Source organism: Channa argus, chromosome 2, assembly GCF_033026475.1.
Source record: "Channa argus isolate prfri chromosome 2, Channa argus male v1.0, whole genome shotgun sequence".
Classification (NCBI taxonomy): Eukaryota; Metazoa; Chordata; class Actinopteri; order Anabantiformes; family Channidae; genus Channa; species Channa argus.
Genome location: NC_090198.1, coordinates 28,681,369 through 28,704,435, shown reverse-complemented (window position 1 = coordinate 28,704,435; position 23,067 = coordinate 28,681,369). Strand labels below are relative to the sequence as shown.

The following is a 23,067-nucleotide window of genomic DNA, read 5'->3' as shown; positions in this document are numbered from 1 at the left end:
TATGTAATATCACTTCCCCCCCCCCCCCCCCCCCCCCCAATTTGGATACAACCATTTATTTCATGCACTCTGCCATAAAACTGGCAGCTTCCCTTTTACCAGCAAATGTGGAGCGTGAACATTGGTACTATGAATGTGTGTAATCAGTGACAACCGCACTACACAGACTTGCCCGGTCAAAATGAGATGATTTACTGCTTGAAGAGTCACTACATGACAGAAAACCCGGTTTTGTAACAGTAGAAATAACCTGTGGATTAATGAAACCATGTGACAACTAGATCATTGTTTTTTTGTTTTAATTGTTTACAGTCTTATACACAGATCTAAACTCATACAAGTGTCAAACTTGCATCAAAAGAATATTTCCTCTGGCACCAGAGGTTGATGTAGGCACGGTAAAGATGAAAAAACTAACATCTGTCAGCAGGCCTGTCACGGGAAAACATGCAGCTTTACACAGTACTCCGGTCATAAGTGGGAATTAAAGATGCGACAGACTGATCGTTATAAATAGTCTGAAAACAAAAACAGAAGGTAAACGGTACAGCAGCTGTAGTCTAGCATTATAAAAAGGCTTCAGGATAAACCTCTGCCCTCTTACATTTAATAACAAAACATCCACTTTTCTAAGGAAATGAGATTATTATTAAAAAAATCTACTCAATACAATTAATTGGTCCTGCTACTGTTATAGTTCCTTAATTCTGATTGGAGTAAAAAGAAATCTGTAGTGCTTGGAAAAGGTCTAAATACAGTCACATATAAATGCTTTATACAAAACAAAAACACAAAAATAAAGTTACAAATTAAGTGGTACACTGGCACATTGGTGTTGTTACTGTTTAACCAACAGTCCCTGCAGCTCAAGTTTAGTTCAAATTAATTCGTGACAGTTGAAGAGAACAGTTTGATTTCCTCTTTGTGTCAGTAGTCTAAGTCCGTCCTTATGGCTTTGTTCCCCCTCTTTTCAATGGCACCACTACACAGCTGAAGGCATCATATTAATAAACATTTGCACTTACATACATCTGCATTTGCATAGAATCATAAACTATGGGGGAAAAAAATATATATATATATATATTTTTTTTTTTTTGCAGTGATCAAGAATGAAAATTCAAAAATATACAGAAAACATTAGATGCAGAAGTGGTTTGTACAACCTCAAGCATTTCAGGATGAACTGTACAGTTGTGTGGTGGGGGACACATGCAGCACATAAAGCCACTGATTTCTGGCTTCTCAAGTTGCCACAGTGTCTCTTCTTCACAATCAGCTATTACAGTAGGTGCAAACGCACAGGAATGAATGAGACATCCACAAGGTCATAAGGTCAACAAGAAGCTCTAATAACTTAGCTGCTTCGCCTGTGGACACCCAAACTCCATTGGGGGGGGGGGGGGTGGGGGACTTCAGGAGTGTCAGGACCAGCAATGTAAATATGAACTGCAGATGAGGGAAAAGAAAAAGGTTCAATAGCTGTTTGATGCAGCGCTGGAACTGGAACCTGTTTCATGGAAAAGCTGTTGCTGTGGGGTTGGAGGTGAGTGAGGGGTTAAATGGAGGGAGGCGGAGAGCGATGGAGGGTTAGAGGTCAGTTACAGAAGGCCAAGTGGACCTGCTGGCCGTAGAAGAGGTGGTTGGAGCGCTCGGCTACGGCCCGTCTGGCGATCTCCTCATTAGGGAAGGTGATCAAGGCTTCGCCGTTGCACTGGCCGCTAAAGTTGTACAAGATGAGAATGGCGTCTGGCTGCAGCTGCAGGAAAAAAAAACCCAAAAACCAACAAAACAACAACAACAAGCAAAGAAAATGAGTCATATAGTTTAATGCAGTTGGAGCCTGAAAACACCAGGGGGCGCCCACAGAGCTGAGGATGACGAACCCCCCTGAGGAAGCTCATCTCACTTCAGTTAGGTGCTAAAAAAGGTTAATGGGCAGAGCTTCAAGGGTGAAAGCGGAGACCATGCTGTTCCCAGTGGGCCTGAAAGCCACAGGGCTGCTCGTCACACAACACATTAATTATCCATTCGTTTGCATGCAGCTTGCATCAAAATCCATCTAGCTCCCTTAACACACACACACACTGATCATAATAGCAAACAGTAAAATCTACCCGTTAGAGAATCACAGCAAGAGACAGGGAGACAAAGTGGAGTGATGCATTCAGGAAACTGTCTGCAGCAAAGAATTTAGAACGAGTCGCCAAGCGTGTTCATGAGGAACCTTAGTGTTGGAGAGCTGAGTGCAGACCAGCTAATACTGCAGCTTGGATGTTGTTGCCATCCTAAATCAATACGTCCCTTTTTTTAAAATTAGAATGCATCTTATGGATTAAATGCTATTGACATAAAATAAAATCCCCCAGGTCGCAAATTCTTCTTGGGGACAAAGAAAAGTAACGGCACAGTTGGCAATTTCCTGGTTTTCTGTGTAAACCGGTTATGGAATGTGATCTGATCTTCAAAGTTTATGCTTTTCCAAATCAGGTCCAATCAGGTTGTAGAAACATCTCAAGGATGATCAGTGGAAACAGGAGGAACTTGTAGAAGTTTGGAGGACAATAATGAATTTGATCCATTTTGGAAAAAAGGCCGTCACATAACAAAATGTGCAACACATTAAGTGCTGGAAAACTTATCCAACTGTGTATATACACCAAGCGTTTCAGGACAGTAGTCTCAGTTGTTTGGCAGCCTGATTTCACCTAATGTTGGTTAATAGTGAGGAGGGACGTGACCAATGCTCCGGTAACTTTCTGAGTTTGGGGTGACAGGACACGTGGTGACATATTAAGCATGTGTTCAGCTCCGACATAAAAGTGGAATTCATGGCAGAGCTGCTGTATTAGGTTACCGTACAGTGCACACGTGGTCATAATGTTATGGCTGATCGGTGTTTAAAACCCATTGATTTGATTGGTCTTGACTTTGTCTCGATACACTAAAATCTTGGTCGTGACTCGGTCTCTGTTAAGGTGGTCTTGGCTACAACACTAGTAAATATGCAACAGAATGGCTTCAGAGGCACCAGTGTTCAGTAAAGACACGAAGGATCATGAAGGTTTGTGTTGACATTTGTGACTTTGGTAAAGATCAGATCATTTTATGCAAAGAAATAGCAAACTGCAAACAGTGCCATTACTTTTCTTACGAAAGGTTCAGGAGTCTGCAGACTTTCAATCCAACACATGACTGGAGTTATTAAAGGTTTCAAATCTTCTTTTCAGATTCAGATTGTGTGACTGAGTGAGATCACATACAGTAAAACATGGTTTAAATGAAAACACAAAAAACAAACATCTAGCACAAATGTTAAATATATATAAAGACTGGATGTTCTCAGAAACGTAGAAATACTTTCTGGAAAGAATTAATAAGCTGATGATTTGATCTCAGACATCCTACTATGCTTCACAGATCCATTAGTTTCACTCATTCGACATCACCACCCCAACCTGTCTGCAGAGAGCAGGTCTTATTTAGTTGAAATCCTGCAACGGTTCAATCCCCGCACACCATACATACACTCATCACCCCTGTTCTACAGAAAGGTTTTTAGTTACGAGGCAGATTTGTTTGGGAAGCATCAGGCCGACATGCCGGGTCAGGAGCTCAGAACCTTTGATGGCCAGATCGGGCATTTCCTACTCCGAGCCGCTCTGCACCGAGACCAACACACCGCAGAGGCCACTGAACAGATCAACTAGACTTGTTTTCAAATGCGTATGTGGTTTTTATTCATTTATGCATTTATTCTTTTGGTAACCTACAGAGTACACATGTAAAAGTGTTTTCCCCACAATTTACCAACCCAGTGCTGAGGTCACGTTGGCGTAGGAAATGCCCTCTCTGTCCACTCCGGTCCTCGGGTCTGGAGGCTCTTCTTACCTTGGGGTGAGTCCCTAAAGACAGAGCCATTCTTTGGGCTGAATCAGGCTCCTGGCTTGATCGCTCACCTGAACCACGCCGCTGTACTCGTCAGGGGCGTACTACAGACAGCATAATGACAGTCACAGTGAGGGGGACTCGACATTGTTTCACACACACACTACACTGGTTTAGAAGTAAGTGGCTTCATACGAGCCTCACAGAGTGATCTGGCATGAGCCTGTGCTGGTGTGGGAACTAGTTTCTCACCCAGCGCCTGTGGCAGAGGTGATACTGCAGCCAGAAACACACACACACACACACACCCCCATTAAGGATTCAATTACTGCAGTTCAGCCAACAGTCAGGTCTGGAGTCAGCTTCACACATCTCAGCATGTAAAGTTCTTATTTGGTGTGAATTTGATGCTGGCTAAGACGCACTTTATCCTCACACACACACACACACACACACACGTCCATATACTTGTGAGGACATTAATGACATTGACATTTGCGAGACCCTAGCCTCAACCTAAACCCAAATTTTACCCCTAAAACTAATTCTTAAACGTTAAACAGCCCTTTGACGACAAAATGTGTCCACAAAAAGAAACAGACACACACACACACACACCTCTACTATCTTTACGAGGACCCTCAACAACATGATTTCTATAGCTCCTTACCTTAATCATCAAAATGACAAAAACCCTTAAAGTTAACCTTAAGTAACCAACAGAGGAAATCAATAATATGGTGAATAAAAACACTGTCTGCAGAGAGCAGGTCTGCCGCGTTGCAACATGTTTTATTTGATGCTTTTGCTATGAGACTGGTGGGCACATTCTTAAAGAAAGGACATCATTCTGTCGTCCTCTAACGTTTTGAAGCACAAATCCATCCTCACAAAAGGTAAAAGCTACCTTCCTGTATCTGGCCTGTACCAGCACCAAATGACATGAGCCTTAAAGACCAAAAGCAAAGCCAATTTCAGAGCAACAGCGAGACTCCTCCTCAAGCCCCACCTCTCTCCCCACCTCTCTCCCAACCGTCTTGGCAAACAGACTGGAGTCACACCCGTCAGGATTCATACCTGCTTTAGAGGTCTCCACCTAATTTGAGCTAGCAGCAAAATGTATGGGAAGCATAGAGAAGAAAGGACGTCCATGTACAACAACATGGAAACTGGTTCAGCGGCTGAAGGAACTTTTATCGTGCGCAGTTACAAACAGAGACACCGGACTGCACCTAAATACACAATCATCAAATCAAATACTGATCGCACTGGACCTTCTGGTAAGAAAAATACTTTTTTCCACAATGTTCAATATTTCACATGCAAACTATTCTGAGTAGAAACACAAATATTCGTTTCCTCAAGCTGAGCGACACGTGCTGCCTGTACTGACCTGGTAGCCCTGGAAGTAGCTGAGGATGTCCTTAACTCCGGTGTTGTAGGGCAAACCCTGCATCCGGACCAGGGCGCCGGGCTGGGGGAGCACAGGAGAGGCTGCGGCTGCAGCAGGGTGAGGCTGGGCTGCCACTGCTGCCACTGCTCCTGGAGGAGCTGCAAAGTAGCCCACAGTGGAGGGAGAAACAGGGGGGCTGCAGGGAAAGGACGGCATGAGAACTAACTAAGGTTGAGGACAGAAGAGGGGCCAAGCGTGATGGGGAGGGTGGGAACTGATTCTGCACTCACCTGGGGTAGTACGCTGTGTAGTTCATGTTCATGTTCATGTACAGGTGCGGCTGTGGGGGGTAGTAGGCCAGAGCGTGAGCGGGGCTGTGCACGGTGGTCTGAGGCGCTCTGGGAGCAGCCAGCAGGGGGGGCTGGTAGAGGGCAACTTCCGAGAGGCCTGCGGGCAAGGTGGGGAAGGCGGTGTAGGCCGTGGGGGGGGACAGACCTGCAGGGCGACACACAGATGTGGCGTTTAGTTCAGCACATTCAGAGGTCGGGCCCGTGGGAAAAAGTGTGCCAGGAAGTAGCACATGCAACCTTTAAAAATGTCGCAAGGTGGATTTCATCACATCACAGTGCTCAAAGCCTCATGTTACAATCTACTCCACATGTTGACGGCAGCACTATTTACACTGTAAAGAAATAATGAACCTTACTTACAGCCTCTGATAACTTTTTTTTTTTTTTTTAAAGATGACGGTCGCCACAGTGGGTCATTAGTCAGCATGCAGATATGGCTTTTTTTCCCCCGACCAGTTTCCTTTTTTTTTTTTTTAATACCCTTTTTCCCCCTTCCCCAGTTTTCCTGGGCTTGGGACTGGCACTGCATAGCTGGGGATGGGCAGTTTGGGGTCTAGTGTCTTGCCCGGGGACATTGGTGATTGGGAAAAAGCCAGGCACGAACCTCTGACCCTATGGTCAGTGGACGGCTTCACCATTTCAGATTTTCCCCCATCTAAAATCTCCGACTGGAAAGTCCAGAAACCACCTGCTTCCAAAGTGTACCGTCTCTTCAGGTTGTTACAGTTGACGTACTACAGTGAAAAACACACAAGTGACAGTGTGGACGGATTTACATACAAACAACCACTATCAGTGTGGGACAGTGGACAGCTGGACAGCTTGAACACGGGGGCACACAACACTGCCGACCGTGTGGATTCTGTAGTTACCAAATATTTCTGGTCAGATGAAGAAAGAGCATCAATTTCATTTTTACTTTTTAGGAAATGAAATTTGAGAACTGTGCTGGAATCCAGAATAAACTGTGTCCCACTTCAGTGTCACAGTGCTGCAAGCTACAAGTATCTCTGCCCACGTCATCAGGAATTTCAGTCAGTATCACAACAACACACACACACACACACACACAATCCAAACACAGTGTAGTCACGTCCACTCACAGGGAAGCTTGCAGGGTGGAGGTGAGAGGCCGCTGCGGTTCAGGGTTCCCCCCATCAGCACGATGCTCATCTCCTCTGTGGAGCACTGGAACACCTCGACGTACCGGTCCTTCATCGTCTTTTTGTGGCACTTCTGGGCCACCATAAACGCCTTGTCAGAAGACTTCATTTGGATGAAGGCGTCGCCAGAGGGCCGACCCTGTGGGGAGCAGGAGGACACAGGCAGAGTAAACAAAAAGGTACAGAACAAATCTACGAAACAAAAAGACAAAGGAGGTGGAATTTTTACTTCAAAAATGACAATGGGTTTGGCTCCATTGCATCAAAATGGGTCAGAGCTTGAGAAGGTGATGGTAGAAGCCAGTGAAATGGCATCACTGACTGAGTTTACATGCAGCAGCAGAGTAACCCGATTTATCTTCCACCTCCGACTTATTTTTGAAGCCTGGTCCACAGATTTTAACTGCATCATGAAAGAAAAAGGTGCTTTCTGACTTTTCTTCGTTCACGGTGCAGTAAAGTGACATCACAGTGGGGAGGAAAAAAGGAGGGGGGGGGGGGGGATGTCTTGATTTTCTAAATCTGCAAAGGAAGGTGACTCATTTTGACGTCTGTGATGCTCTTTGCATTAATGACATTTTCTGTGAAACTTCTAAAATGGAGGCAGCATCGCCCCGTTAACCCTCTGCCTTCGCTCAGCGGCAGGTTTACCACATCCTGGTTGAAGGTGTAACGTTGCGGCTTGCAATGCACACTCACACAAATATCTCTAAATATACGATGATTTTTGTTTAATGTAGATTTTCAAAAAAAAAAAAAAACAAACAACAGGGGCCGCAAATTAGTTTTTGCCCCATATACACAGCATCTGTTGTTTAGTTGTATTGACCTTTTAAAATTAAAGAAAAAGAAAATAAAAAGATTTCAAGGATCAGTTGTTGGACATTGATGCCAAGTCCGGGGTGTGAGCGGTGGGATGGCAGCAGCTTTGAAACATCACAACAATTTCAGAAGATGGTGCAGAAACACTTCATTTACAACAGCAGGCATCTACAAACTCGCCATTTATGTCGCAATTTCTCTCACGTTAAACCCCCTTGGAGGTTACACAAACAAACATATCCAAGGGCCCCAGAGTCCCCCCCCCACAGTCTGACCTGCTGGTTGAGGACCATGTGGACCCCGTGTGGCTTGATGTCAATAGTGTGCTCCCCCATAAACTCCAGGATGTCCTCGATGCCAGCAGCGTAGGGCAGACCGCGGAGGCGGACGCAGTCGCGCGTGCTGCTGGCCGCTGGTAGGAAGGGAGGTGTGGCGAGGACGGGGACAGAAACAATGGGTGAAGGAGGCAGCGTGGAGATCAGAGGCGTGGATATATAACGATTCAGGACCTGGCAGACACAAGAGAGGACGCACAATAAAGAAGCAAACAAGTCACTGGACAACCTCTGTAACTGACACACATTGGATGATGGTAATATTTCACAGCCAGCAGAAATCAGCTAAAGGCTGGAAAGTTCCCAGCAGTTTCTCAGGGTGACTTCCCAAAAAAAAAAAAAAAGGAGAGTGAAAAATGAGGTTATTTTTTGTACTGGAAATTCCACAGTTCTCTGATTCATCGCGACTGTTTCATCACGTATTTGTGATGTTTGCTCACTCTTCTGTGTTGTCATGACATCAGTTTCTTAGAAACATTTGACACAGGAAGCAGCTGCTGTAAACTTGCACACACTACTTACTCAAGACGTTCATTGCAAGTAAGCTAAACGGACTGATGAGCCTGGATGAGTCTCGTGTATGAAACAGGCTCCAATTCCTGCCAAGGAAAACTTACAGTATGTGCAAACAATCAGGTTGCACAATTTAATAAAATAAAATTAATGATTAGTTCTTTATGTCTAACGTCACATCCATTAGAATGTGATGTGTTTTCTAGAACAACGAACCTGCTGCACCTCGGCGGCAGTGCTGCGAAACAGCTCGATGTAGCGCTTCCCTAGGATCTGCTTGTGCTTCTTCAGGGCGTTCTGGGCGTACTCTTCACAGGAGAAAAGCACAAAGGCGTCGCCGGTGGGCCGCCCGTCAGGGTACTTGACAAAGAGCAGACCCTCGGCACCGTCTGTAACTGGGCTCTCGGGACCCAGGAAGGACAGCACCTCCTGGGCTGTGGCGGTGAACGGCAGCCCCCGCATTCGGATGATCACCTGGTTCTCTTTGGACAGGAACTGCGTCACCTCGTTGGACGTGCCTGGAGTCACAGGATGAACACAGCTGTGATTTCACACACGGCTTCGGCTACTTTGCTCCAAAACACGGTCTGCATTGGTTTTCCCCATTAAAACCTTTCAACTCACTTGCAACAGGGATAAACTTTTCCGTCAGAAAATAAAATAATCAACATTTCACGACCTAGTGGTGAATTCTCCAAAAACATTCAAGCCAGCGAATGTGTCTGAATGGGTTTCTGTTGCTGAGCCAGGCCTCTGACTAAGTCCTGCTGGATGGATGAAACGAAGTGGTAAAGAAAAAGCATTAAAACATTTTGGATGACAAGACCTTTAAACACCTCCCAGGTTTTGAACCATCACATCCGTCTCAGACCCAAACACCCTCTGTCTCAGACGAGTGTTGGACACAGCGTTGTCCGGACTGTTGTCTGCACCGTCTAGTTCAGGCTCAGCATCACATTTGTTTTTAATGTTTAGGGATTTTTTGGGGTCATTTATATCCTATTCTTGCAGGAAACATGAGAGAGACACACAGGAAACCAGGGCAGAGGAGAAAAGGGACTGGGATCTGCAGTTACTTGGTTCAAGTCTTGACCACAAATCGTTTGTCTTTAACACGTCGTTCTTAACACGTGCTCCACAAAGCAGCTCAAGCACAGATCCAGTGTGTGGTGTATGTGGAGGCCAAGCAGTGACCACAACACAGTTATTTTTCACTCACCAACATTGCACAATCGCTCGCCTTGGGTTTCTAGCACCATGTTCCCTTTTCCTCTGATGCAGTTCAAGCTGAGAGGACGTGTGCAAGTTTGCTTTATGAACTGTACTGTGAAGACGGATTCACATTTGGAGGCGTGTTCCTTCTTTATCAACACAGACATTACCACCAAATTAAGCAGAAACAGGAAGGTTTGCTAATTTTTTTTTTTTGGTTATTTCACAGAAACAAGTGTTTCCAGGTAATTTCTGCAGCTCTTAGTGTTTCGTTTTCACATTATCCTCCATGTGTTTTTAGTCTCCTATTAGCTACATACTGTATGTCCACTTTCGATATCCACTCAGTCCCTGTTTATTACTTTAGCCTTCACATGATGTTACTTTATTTTTCTATTTATAACATTACTAGTGATGTCCTGATGCAGACAGCAGTATCAGGCCCAATCCTTCCTTTGTGTACTTGTACTCAAAACTTGTCCAATACGGCGCCTGATACGACGTTAAGCTCTGCAGCTACGTAAAGGTGGAAAACTGTCTGTGGTTTAGAGCCGTTTTAAGATTAAAGTGATGATGACAAAAGTAAAAGCTGAATACAAACTCTGCTGTGCTAAAGTCTTAAGGTCCAGTTACTAACAGCCTCGTAGAAGTTCTCGTTGTTAGTGATTTTACAACAAAGAACTCCGTTATTTAACCTTAATATTCTTGTGTCGACTCTACAGTACATGTAATTAACGCTTGTCCATCCGGGATCTCACCCTAAATCTGCGTTTCCTCACTGAAAGTCACCGGTCAGTGCAATTTCTTGTTTCGGCAGAAGAAGGCGCAAAGTAAGTAAAGTGGTCTCGGGCCAGCTACTAAATTGTCCCCATTACCTGTTTTTTAAGAAAATGTTACACACTATTACCCAATAACAGCCATATTATCTAAACTACTGCCTAGATACGAAAGCTATATTACCTTGTTCTTTCCAAAGTATTACTTCACTATTGCCCTGCTGTTACTGAGCTCTTAAGTGCTACTGGTTTTACCATTTGATTCCAGCGGTGAAGGCTCTTAACTTGCTCAAATCGAAAACAAAATGTTACATTTCTTTTTTAAAACTGAAACTTCAATGCCTTAGACACCAAACATTGTGTATTCTACATTTTTTTTTTTTTTTTTTTTTTTTTTACATGCTTGCTGTTTTTTTCCCCCGCTATTGATAAATGCAGCTGTGCCTTGTCAGCTTGAACTGTCTGGTTAAAGTCCAACATGATGTCAACCCGTATTGATCTTTACTCAGAATAAAGTCCACAGTCCCACTGGCAGCCACTCAGGGTTATTTGCTATGAGTGACCGCATTGCTTCCTCTACTATCTCTGTCATGTGTTACTGCTGGCTGCTGCTCTAATGTCCAGGGGCCCCGGGGCCCCCGGGCCTGCCTTTGTCTCTTCACACCCTCTTTGTATCAGCAGTAAGCGAGTCCATTCACCGGCCCTCCGCCCTCTCCCCTGAGGGGTAGCGGAGCTCGAGGCCGAACTGAACAGGTGAGCCGCTGTTAGCCGAGAGGGATATTCTCTCCAATTGGCCTTTGTTGGTTGGGGCTGGGGATGAAGAGGTGGGGGGCGGGGGAGGTCGTTGGGAGTGAGGGAAGCTCCTCACAAAGCGTCTTTCATTGGACCCAGATAAGCTGCTCGAGAATCACTGGGATGAGGCAGAGACACGGGTAAGAGGGGAGAGACTTTGAGCCCAAATGAGATCCTTTACAGTCAATACAGAGCTGCTCTTTTACAGATGTGGAAGGGTCTTGTTTTTCCTCAAAGATGCAGAAAACCCATGAAATAGAAGGCTCCCACACACTAACAGGAAGCCTTTCACCCTGGCTCCTCATACAAACAGTGAGAGGACAGAAAAAATAAAATAAAAATAAAAATGGGAAATCTAACCTCCGGCTATCTTGAGGAACTCCTCTCCTGTGGCCTTGTAGACCTGGAAAGAGGGAAACCGGATTCAGCAACAGGTTAATTTATACATGTATACGCTCTGCCATACAAGTGCATGGATGATGAACAAGATGGCTTTTAACAAACGCTGGAGTTCAGCGGGACACGTTTAACATTCACAACACAACAACACGATGGGAACAGAGAGCGAACGCCGATTCTCACCTCGATGTAGCGGCTGCCCATGTGGTGCTTGTGGCGCTCCAGGGCCAGGTCCCTGTGCTCCGAGTTGATGAAACGTACTAAGGCCTCACCGTTCCTCCTGCCCTGGGCGTTAAGACACAGGGCCACGCCGCCCCTGAAACACAGGTCCACGCATGAGGCAAAGACACGACGGCAGCAACAGAGATACCCAGCGTTGTGTCGCGTCAGTTAAATGAACAGTTCAACATTTAAAAAAAAAAAAAAAACAGTTTCTGCAGTACAGGCCAAATCAAATGACACATTTTAGAACCATTCTCGTGGTCATATCAGTCAGAAAGTGAGGGAAGACCAGCAGGTCATTCACTGACATTTACCCTTTATTTCATTTTTTTAATCAGCACTTCCCAGCTGTATATAACAATTATTGCTTGAGGTATAATTAAATCAGTCAGGCAATCATGCACGCTGACCAAGATAAGAACATGATTAGTGCTGAGTAAAGAAACAAATATTCTTGCTAAAACAAACATTGGGGAGTCAATGAGTTTCTCAAAAAAGACACAAATACAATGTAACTGTGTGACTGGATGGTGGTGAAAATATTGAAGACCTTAGTAAAGGAAACTTTTAATAAGACACACAAACTGTTTGCTGTTTGCTAAGTTCATCAGCTGCTGGTTTTTAACATGTTCAGCAATATGAATATTCACCAAATGTAATTTTTAGCCAACTGGGCACCAGGTTTGAATTTCATAATAGATGTTTGTTGTCATGTTTTCATGTTTATGGTGGCCAGTACATTACCCATTTGGATTTTGTGATACTTTGATACTTGAGGTTGAGGTTGAAACCAGTCAAATGTTAACATGGTATTTTCACAGGTCTACAAACTCATTCTGCAATCACACTGGTCAAAGCCAAAACCTCAAGCTGTTTTATTTCCATAAATTCTGACCAACATGCTCCACGTTTCACAAATCAGTGCTGGAAGAAGTTTTAAACAAGTTTTTAAAGCTGGACATACTTGGCAATGTTGAGGCCTTTAAAGAAGCGGGCGATGTCTTGGTCTGACGACTGCCATGGAAGCCCCCGGGCTCTGATCACAGTCTCACTGTCCACAGGCTCCGTCTTACTGCTGCCGCGTACAGAGAGAGCTTACGTTAGTAATGAGTAAACTGATAATCAAAGGCTTGTCCGACCCTCGCTTTTAGTAAAAAAATGAAAAAGAATCTCGTGTTACACACTCGTAAACACACTGTTCACAGATCGCACACACAGAGGCCACTCACACTGAGTGCTTAACACAGTAACGCACTCCTGTGATTAAATGTCAGGGGGTTGTGGAGGTGATTGGCTTTTGGCTGTCTGAGAACAGCAGGACTCAGTGCTCTGCTACCAGATAGCCAGGTAAGCACTTGATGGCAAAGTTGGACAGCTTTAATGACACACTTGTGGTTTCCTTGTTGCTGTAATCAATGCTCAGAGCGAGAGATCTGAGGTCTCAATGCTGGAGGAGGAGGAGGAGGAGGAGGGGGCGGGGGGGGGGGGGGGGGGGGTTGTCAAGTCGCTAAACACCACTGAAAAACAGGTGTGGCAGCAACACACTCATAATGTGCTGCAGAGTTCATACGTACCATGTGCCGGAATCAAACTTGTACTTCACCGTTTCAACACAGGAAAACTCGTGATCTAAAATACATATATGTAAAAAAAAAAACAAAAAAAAAAAAAGTTACTGCATGTACTGATGAATCCTAAAAATGCAAAACAATGGTTAAAAACATCCGAGAGGATTTGTGGTACAGAAGTAAGTACTTCAGTGGTGCAGTCCCAGTGTCGGTCAAATGCTTTTGCTGCTCACATCGTTCAGAGTTTACAGTCTGCTACTAGCAATGTAATGGGAGATGTCAGTGTCACTCACTGTGGGGCTCAGCCAGGATGCAGAGGATCAGCTGCACCATGCTCCTCACCTCCCTCACACCCGTTAACTGCTCCGACACAGCAGGAAGACCCACGTCTGCATGCACAGTTAAGAACACTACAGTTGCCGTTTTGGCCGAATCCTACGTGGTAGTGCGGAAATATGTTTATGCTAATAATCTGGAACTAAATTCGCAAAGAAAAGTCCGCATTACTAAACAGGTGTGCCGGGCACAGGCTAAGGGACCCAAGAGGTCAAGGGGTCCGTGGGCCAAAGCCTCCGATGTAGCGGTTCACATTTGTTTGATAAAATTCAGGTATCGTAAACAAAATGTCCGCAGAAATGGTAAAATGCAAACAGACTTAAAAACAGGAAACAAAACAGACTGAAAACAGCCACAAAGAAAGAACGGGGGACACTTTCCCAGCCTGTGCCCAACTCTCATCATCCATCTATGGGTAAGCATTTCACAGTATAACAGTGAGCACGTCAACAGAGGATACACTCCAACATGGAGGCAGGTGTGAGCTTCTGTACAGGGCCAGCGCTGGGGCAGCATTTGTGAAACTCTTTCCTCACGTCCACAAAAGAAAAGAAACATTCCGGAAGGACGAGGTTCTGAAAAGCAAGGTGGGAAAAGGAAGTGACTCGGTGCGGCAGTGCGAGAGCAGATGCATACTGGACACACCAGGAAGCTGCGTATGGAAAGTTTATGACACACCATCACTGCACTGGAGCCACAAACAGAGAAAGATAAAACTGGTCTGCTTGGTCTGGTTACTGGTATTTCCAGGCAGAGCATGACACACTTAGGGCTCAGCAATGAGCAAAACAATCAAACCAAAAAAAAAAAAAAAAAAAAAAAAAGGAAAATATATTATAATATATTAAAAAATAATAATAATTAAAAAAAAAAAAAAGGTGGGTTATTATGCAGTTTAGAGAGAAACCAGAGTGGGATCTTATACCTTTTTGGAAGCTTCAGGGTGCAGGGCCTGTCGGATGACGAGGGGGCTGTCGACACAAAGTGTGTAAGAGCTCCTGCCGAGACATTTCACTTCTGAGGTCACCGACTCGTGGAACTGCACGATGAAATCAAGAGGGGAAAATCAAAACGTGGATTCACTACAAGAACATTAAAAAAAAAAAAAAACACACACAACACAACTTTATTTATTCCAAACCACATTTATCCATAATTCATATGCTGTGTGCAAACATCCACGGTGTGAAAGTGACATTTGACCGCATGCGTGTTTGATTCTCATTAGGGACGAGGCCTGTCTAACAGGTTTTTTAGTGTTTGCCAGCGAGGGAGAGAGGGAGGGGGGGCTTCAGAGAAAGGAGAGGAATCCACGGGATCACAGTTTTCTCATAGCACCACACTGCCAGAGATGAAGTGAACACTTGAAAACAAAGGCCTCGAAGCACCGCACGCTGATTAAGTACAAGCAAACAAGTGAATCCTCAAACAGTCAGCAGACGCAGTAACCTGGGATCCTGCTGCAATCCTCTGGTGAAGTACAGGCTACTTTCACTTTCCTTTTCGCATCGGCCGGGTTCCACAAATCGTGAGGAAAAAAAACAGACTCGACCGTGGTTAAAATGTTCCACGTGCTACCAATTTACCTTTGCTCCTGTCTGTTTTGTGTAGTTTTGAAGAAACGGTGAAAGTATTTTTGTGTGACGGCCTTCGTGTACTAGTAACGCTGTCACCCAAAAATACTTTTACCCTTTCTTCGTCTTATTTGGACAAACCATACATTGGTGAAATTGCACGTTAAATACAATGTGCTGGCACTAATCGTTAGTAAATCCGGCTTCTTACATTTTCACCTCAACAACCGCCCGTCGTTTGGTCTGCACAAGCCACATGTCAGGGTGGAAACCATTTAGGCCAGCGCTTGGCTCATGGGGTATTTGAAGGAGAGGAGGGGCCCATGAAGGGAGTATCTCTGCATCTCTTCCTTTGCATAATTCAAACATGTATCCTCTTGTTTCTCGGCGTTAAACTCTGTCTTGCACCTTAACGTTTCTTTTTTTGTAACTGGCCACTGCAGTTGGTAATAACGCTGGGTTCCCCTTTTTCGCCACCTGAAACCTCAAAGATCACCTGGGTAAGATCGACACCACACCGTCGGGACGTGAGACCACCTAAAACTCAGAGACTGAGTGGTTTCACATGGCCACTGGCTATATGTATGACAGATCCTCAAACAGTAAAAGAGCATTAGAGGTGCACGTCGGGACACGTTTCTTGACAGTGAAGAGAGAAATGCAGGGCTATTTGGCAACAGCACCCAGCTGCAGACAAGGCAACGAATGTTTCAGGGTTAGTGGAGGGTTTTAGTTGTTGCCCTGAGAAAACACAACTTGGTTATTTACAGCGGGCCCATAAACACCAGCAGATCCAGAGAAGCTCCTTAGTAACAGATGCTCATCTTGGCTAATACGACAACAGCAACAAATAAAATCTTACACCTTCCGGCAATATTTCATGTCAAGGCCGTGTGAAAAGCGGAAGCTACACTTCAATAGTCAAATATATTTACAAGCTCCGGTTTCCTTGCATTTCCGGATATGTCGCACTGGCCCCGGTGAGCAGGAGAACAGCAACTGGTCCACATACGGCACCGTTAAGTTACCATGAGGTTTGGTTTCCCACTGAGCAGGTCTAAGTCTAATCACACGAGAGCCGGACAGATCGCGGTGCTAACGTGGTGCCCCAACACAGGGACGGGTCCAGCACAGATTAACAGGGCAATTAGATTATATCCTCAGTGTTGGTTGTCATCCTAATCCCAGGCCTAAAGGCACTTCAGTACACAAGTAGCTAAAAATTGATTTAAAAAGAAACAGGTGCAGGGGATAAATAATAAATATGTGAAGGAAAAAAAACACCACAATAAAACTTGCCACACTGCTAAATGTACTATGAATGATGCAAAAGGACAATTCTGCAACTTAAGTGCCTTCATTTGCATTCACTTACTTTTCCTCATGCAGCAGGCTGCATCTGAAAGCTCACATTTTCTAATTCACCTCAGCACGTTGAGCTCTCATTGTTCTTCCACACAATGTGGATTCATTTTGCGGCACATTTTAAAGCAGCCATAGCGCACGAGTTCATGTTTGCATTGACAACAGGGCTAATGTTTGCTCATAACTGTGCACGCAGCTCCACCTTGGCCAATCGCTACAGCTGGATTATCGAGAGAAAAGGTTATAAAAGAGATAGCAGACACACCCTCCGTCTTTCTCGGCCTGTGTCTATGTCAGCGACAGCAGACAAGAGTCACACTCATGACTGGACCACAAAAAAATAAATAAATAGAATTAGCTACGTTCCAATGTCAGTGAGCATATTTGAGGTATGATAGTAGGATATAATATGTAAATCTGCTCATATTGAAAGACAGGACTCTCAATTTACAGTGCGAAACACAATCTCCAGCCACTGAAATCCAACACTATGCACCTAACTGCCAAACATCCGAATAAATATTGAGCTGCTATAACAAAAAGTAATCAATTCTTATTCCAATGATACAATCAGCGTTATCATGCTTCATTTAGCTGTCAAAACATTGGCTCCTCGTGACCAATTACAATGTGATAAAGCCAATGTTACTATGAGAGCAAAGCGTTTTCATTTAGTTCAAATTTCCACATCCACGTCTCTAAACTAATTTCAGAAATCACGCATATCCTCTGGTACAACGTCTAACTCTGCTCTCTGCAGGGCCTTTCCACAGATGAGGGGGGGAGGAAGTGGCCTTTGTACGTGGTCCTATCATTAGAGTTTACTCTCCCCTCTAGCTGGACTGAATGAAGGCAGAGGTGAGGCCGGGTGGTGGCTGAAACCAACGTTGATAAGAGCAGTGGGCACCATCATGTCCACCTCAACTCAAAGCGCCTAAAAAGGTTTTGACCGTTCACGTGTGATGGGGAAATTTCACAACAATAACACTTTAGATGCATCCTAAAAAAAAAAAAAAAAAAAAGGGACTATTCTGCCAAAACTCAGCTTCTTAAGCATCACATCAATGTGTCTTTCAGCTTCTTTGCAGTGAAAGGATCTACAGAAAGAGTTTCCAGTGTTGAACAGGCAGTGTGTACAATTAAAACCTTCAAAACAAACAGTGCTAAGTTTTCCACGACCCAACCAGCTTTAATCCTTTACTCAAGCGGCTGATTATGTCGACATTTTTAAGTGATTTGAAAATAATGCGGCTGTTGCATTGTCGGATGTAATGTAATTGGTGTCCGGTGTCCTGAAATAACTTGGCAGCTTGTCCCTTTAGCAACAGAAGTCAACATCTAAATCCTTCAGACACACCTCAGGGCGATGACGAGCTGCAATAACATCAGCACACTATTAAAAATCCAGCTCGTGTGAATCCTCCCTCGATGCGAGTGATCGCGTTAATGGCTGCCACAGTAAGCCAGCACCAAATATTAGTAACTTAACTCAAAACTGTTTGTTTGTAGTTTTCTAAAAAGTCATCACAAGTGTTGGCAGCACCAGTGGGAAGTGGTTGCAAACCCTAAACTATCAAGTGTTAGAAATGATTCCAGTGACCTTTTCTGACCAAATATTGATCATCAGCATCACATTTGGACACAGACGTCCCACCTGTGTGTGTCCCTTAAAGGACACCTTCACTCATACTCAGAGAAACACTTCATTGGAAAGTTCAAGAGCATTAATGTAGATTCAAACCCTTGAACCCCACAAACACTCAGAAAACCGAATAATTCCTCTGTTCTTGCCATAAGATTGATTCATTGAGTAACAATGTGCAGCAGGGAACGGTTTGTCATGGCAGCAGCTCTGGTGTACGGCGTTTGAGAGGTTCAGGGACAGAACAGAGTGCAGCTTATCTGTGTTTCAGAAGCGCTCAAAGCCAAATTGTGCTCATTGTTCCAAACGTGTTGGCGATTACAAAAACAATCATAAATTCAAGTCTGATTTAAACAATTGTTACACTACTAATTTTCCATTTAGCCTGCTGGAATAGCAAAAAAAAAACACGAAAAAATGTGTCTGTAGGTTGTGGAGATCTAAGCTCTAAGATCTATGACCTTGAAAGCTCGGACCACACACTGCCAACGGCTGCTAACAGGAGGTGGCTACTTGTTTCCTTGAATCCTCTGGAATGAGTCAGCCCAGTAAAAAGAGACAAAACAGAACCACGTTTTTCTAAAGTGCAGTGCAATGCGGCCTCACGCTACCCGGCGTGATTTTATTCCCCCCCCCCTCTGTATCAACACGGATAAAACTAATCTCAGCGCGACCAATAGGGAGGGAAAATTAACAGGTCAGACAAAGGCCCGAGCAGAACAAACTGATTGCTTGGGTTAATGTTTGAAGGTCCCGCACACAAACTGACCTACAGCTGAGCTCAAGTCTTACCAGGCCGACGTGAAGCACAAAGGACACACACATTTAGACTAAAATATTCGAGTGTGTGCACGGCATTCAGAGCTCAGCTGCACTAACACCGCCTCCTACAACTCCTGGTGCAGTTTTTTTTGGGGGGGGAAGCAAACAGACAGTCTTGCACAAAAAAAAAAGAAAGAAAAACACATTTGGCAACTCAAGCACTTTTGTCCAAACACATCTTCTTGCAGGGGAGGCACCTGAAATCAAACCTAAGTCTTAGTCACTAAGAGGCGCTTGCACGAACCAGCAGCTGCTGAGCATGAAGCCAAAGACGTAAAGTCTTCTTCTCCTGTCTGTCCCGTCGTCTGAAAGCAAGGTGCGGCCCCAGGTAAACACTGCTGCCTTCCAGATGTCTACAGCACACGTCAGGCTCAAACAAGACCAGACCTGCGACTCCTCCTTATCTGCAGGCGCCTCTGGCTCTGCCCAACCCGAGCTGCTACAAACTGTCAGGATTTTGTTTAAACTAATGACATCTTCCAACCAGGTGGAAGACTTTAAAAAAAAAAAAAAAATTAATTAGGTCTAATGCGAATTCAGGCCTGTCACGTCTCATCTCGCTCTGGGCTTCTCGTACACATTTACGAGCCGTTGCTGTGGTTCTCGCTGTACGCAGGCGTAACACTATGACCACCTGTGCAATGACTCTACTACACACCATGACCTCAATAATAAACACATAGTAGAATTATGACCTTTCTGACAGCTTCGACCCTAAAAACTGAGAAATTATAACTGTGTAAAAGCAGAGCTGCTGTACTGATTGCATTAAATTACACAGGTGGCCTGACCAACCTACATCACTGTGCACCAGCCACAGGCTTCAAACTTGGTGTGAAAGTGAGCAGCAGGACTTTTAAATTTAAAAAAAAAAAAAAACCTTTAAAGTGGTCAGTGGGACTCACCTGTTGCAGAACCTTATCCAGGGGCTCAGCACTGACGAGGTCCTCCAGATTCAGTCCCGTCTCCTCTTTACACTCGTCCGTCAGCTCAGAAGTGTCCGGCTTGACTAGACATCTGTGAAGCTTCCCAACCTGCGAAAGGATTTAACGTTTCATGGCCAACAACGAAGCGTCACAAATTACAATAAATAAATAAATAAATAAAGTGAATTTGAATCATTTAAATCCCCACATTCCGGAAATTAACTCTTTAAAAACAAACACACACACATTGACAACGTAGCTGCAACAAAAGCACTTAATTGTCAATGAAGCGTTGTTTACGTGGAGAAGTTGACAGGCCAAACCAAAAAAAAAAAAAAAAAAGGTGCTTTCTCTCCATTACGCTCCTCACCTGCGCGTCACATTGCCGGTGGCACACCTGTAACAGGTGAGCTAACGACACGGCTGTCCGGGGGAGGCATTAATGTAGCGTCGGTTAGCATGAGACAGACGCAGGCTACAGAGAGCACACCATGTTGATTCAAACGTCAAACACACACACACACACGCACGCACACAGGCTACATCAGAAACCGTACAAACGAACGGGTCAGGAAGGTCCGTACCTTTTTCTCATGTAGATCCACAATTTGCCACACCAACAGAATTATTTCCCTCTCATCCGAACCCAGTTTACCCCCATTTGCACCAGCTGTTGCCCCAAAGAACACCACCAGAGTATCACTGTGCGAAGCCATCAGGGACCACAAGGGTAAAAACTACAATTAAAGCAAAGATTCCAATAAAAACAACACGAGGGTTCACCTGTTTCCAAGTGGTAAGAGGAGCGAACAAAAGGGCTGGAAACTCAATTGAGGTAAACGGAAAGAGAGGAAAGGGAGATTATTTTCAGAGGAGCCACGGAGAGAGTTTGCGCTCGGAGACTCTACCTGTCGCGGTACTTGAGTGTTCTCTATCCAGAGATACTGGTTTAACTGGTAAAGAAAGGTGGAAATCCGTGTTGGTTTCACACCAACTCCATAACAAGCCGTGGAATTTTTTCTTCTTCTTCGCTTTTCAATTTTTTTTTTTTTTTTTTTTTTTTTTTTTTTTGGGTCTGGTTTACCTGTGTTGGTTCGGCCCCTCTGCGCGAGGACAGCGCGTCGCCTATTGGCTGTTTTAGAAAGGAAAGGTGAGGGCGGGCCGCGGAGGTGACTGCTGTGATGTCATTGGTCAGAGCTGCTGAACGAGGAAGTGCTTTTGGCAAAATAGCGTCGTTAAAACTCCACGAGGGGCAGAAGTACACAAACTAAAGTATTACTACAAGCAGCGGAAGCACTTTGTGGTATTTACTGTACATGTGCCGAGTGCATGATTAAAGAAACACATTTCTTTGGGTTTTAACCCCGAAATATTTACTTTTAAATCAAAGTAGTTAAACGCTGTTGATAACACCAACAAGTCCGGTCCAGATTTGTTCCACATGCTCTAATGTTTTCGGCCCCGTCTTTTAATTTTAATAGGTTGGCCAAAACATTAGAACCACCTCTTCTCATAATGGACAAGTCCACCTCCCAGTGTGGCCTCAATAATAAACGATAAACAATCAGTAATAAATGACACTGGTTCCTGTGTTTCTGTTCTTGCTCAGTTTCTGTATTTTGCGGCATCATTTTGATTCGTTTTCTTTTGTTTGGGTTGTTTTGGCCTTATGGTGGTTTTTCTTTCAGAGATCAGCAATTTTCAAAGGACAAACATTAACAATTCAATGTTGGACCCTGTAGACTGAAGAGAGACCACTGTGTGAAAATGTGTAGAACCAGCAGAAACATGGCCTATAATCTCAACTTTCCCACGAGTTCTTACAGGCCGGACGGAGTTTTCACTAGTCATGTTTTCTGGCTCCCTTCTCTGCTCGACTGTAGTGAATACGAGGCCTTTTTCTCCCCCTTCTCACCTTCTTTTACTCATTTAAATCCCCCCAATCTGAAGAGTAATTCCCTGTGTCTCCTTCCGTATGTGGACTCAGTCTTTCCAGCTGAACCAGTCTGATTAGTCGAGGGATGAGGACAAAACTCAAGAGACTTAAAGACACACCACCGCCACAACAGCAAGGCACGATTATCGCCATTAGCTCACAGACCATCGTACACTGAAAACACTTTATTAAGTCCTCATTTCACCACGTGTAGTTGGTAAAAATAGGAGTAACATTTACTTTGGTGTGAGATGTGTGTTATGGCAACCAACACTGCTCAGTCAATAACAAAGACTTGTGTCTTTTCCACTGGAAGGTCTTGGAAGTGATTTCTGCTTTTTTGCTCTTTCAAACCTCAAACCCAGAAGTTGTAAGCGGCACTGTAGGTACTTTTACTCAGAAACGACACCTAATTCAAGTGAAAATAGATCTTTACAAAGTAATCTCAATTCATAAAAATATAAAATTGGAAAATAATTGGAAGTAACTGATTGCACAAGCATTAAACCCCCTTTAAAATAATGCCGGCCGATTAGCTATTTAAATTGTGTTTACGGTTTTTGTGGCCCAAACATGCAGATTCAGGTTATTTTATGTTTAATGTTTTTAATTAAATGCATTTACTTTGCAGAGATCTGTTTTTCTTTTCATACATTTTTTTTTTTAACAAAGCTAAATTAGATCCACCGGGAGTCAGTGTTAAAAATGTTAACTTTCCATATGAAAAGTGTTGATTCAATGTTCTGGACTTCCCCCCCTGACGTTGGCGCTTTATTGCTACTAACTAAATAGTTGAAATGTGGATAGAAGAAAATAAATAATTTGTTCATGAGCTTTAAATTGTAAATTGTTATTAAATTAGGTTTTTTACATGAATTAACCTGAAGCCAGACCTGAACATTTTAGATTTCTGCAGAAACCTTAGTTATGAGGCCCATGTGGAGCAATAGCATCAAGTTCAGTAGTGTTTGGATACTTTTTATTTCAATAACTCAACGAAATTAATAATCGGATGAATTAGTTTCCTAGTGGA

The 23,067-nt window shown here is 44.1% G+C and overlaps 1 protein-coding gene across 3 annotated transcripts; it reads right to left on the bottom strand.

Moving 5' to 3' along the window:
* Nucleotides 1-282: 282 nt before the first annotated feature.
* Nucleotides 283-21,137, bottom strand: esrp2 (epithelial splicing regulatory protein 2). 3 transcript variants are annotated; one of them, XM_067489778.1, is made up of 16 exons: nt 21,007-21,137; nt 20,683-20,835; nt 20,078-20,206; nt 14,695-14,808; nt 14,230-14,344; nt 13,727-13,822; nt 13,440-13,494; nt 12,830-12,940; nt 11,827-11,959; nt 11,605-11,647; nt 8,681-8,982; nt 7,892-8,125; nt 6,735-6,933; nt 5,572-5,776; nt 5,282-5,477; nt 283-1,759 (listed from the first exon to the last, which is right to left on the bottom strand). In XM_067489778.1, the coding sequence occupies exons 2-16, from the start codon at nt 20,812-20,814 to the stop codon at nt 1,598-1,600; spliced, it is 2,226 nt and encodes a 741-aa protein (XP_067345879.1). In that variant the 5' UTR covers nt 20,815-20,835; nt 21,007-21,137; the 3' UTR covers nt 283-1,597. The 3 variants fall into 3 exon arrangements, with proteins under 3 accessions (XP_067345879.1, XP_067345887.1, XP_067345896.1); XM_067489795.1 differs by adding an exon at nt 3,892-3,992 and having other exon boundaries at nt 1,620-1,759; nt 20,683-21,136; XM_067489786.1 differs by having other exon boundaries at nt 12,830-12,937; nt 20,683-21,136.
* Between the last annotated feature and the right edge of the window lie 1,930 nt (nt 21,138-23,067).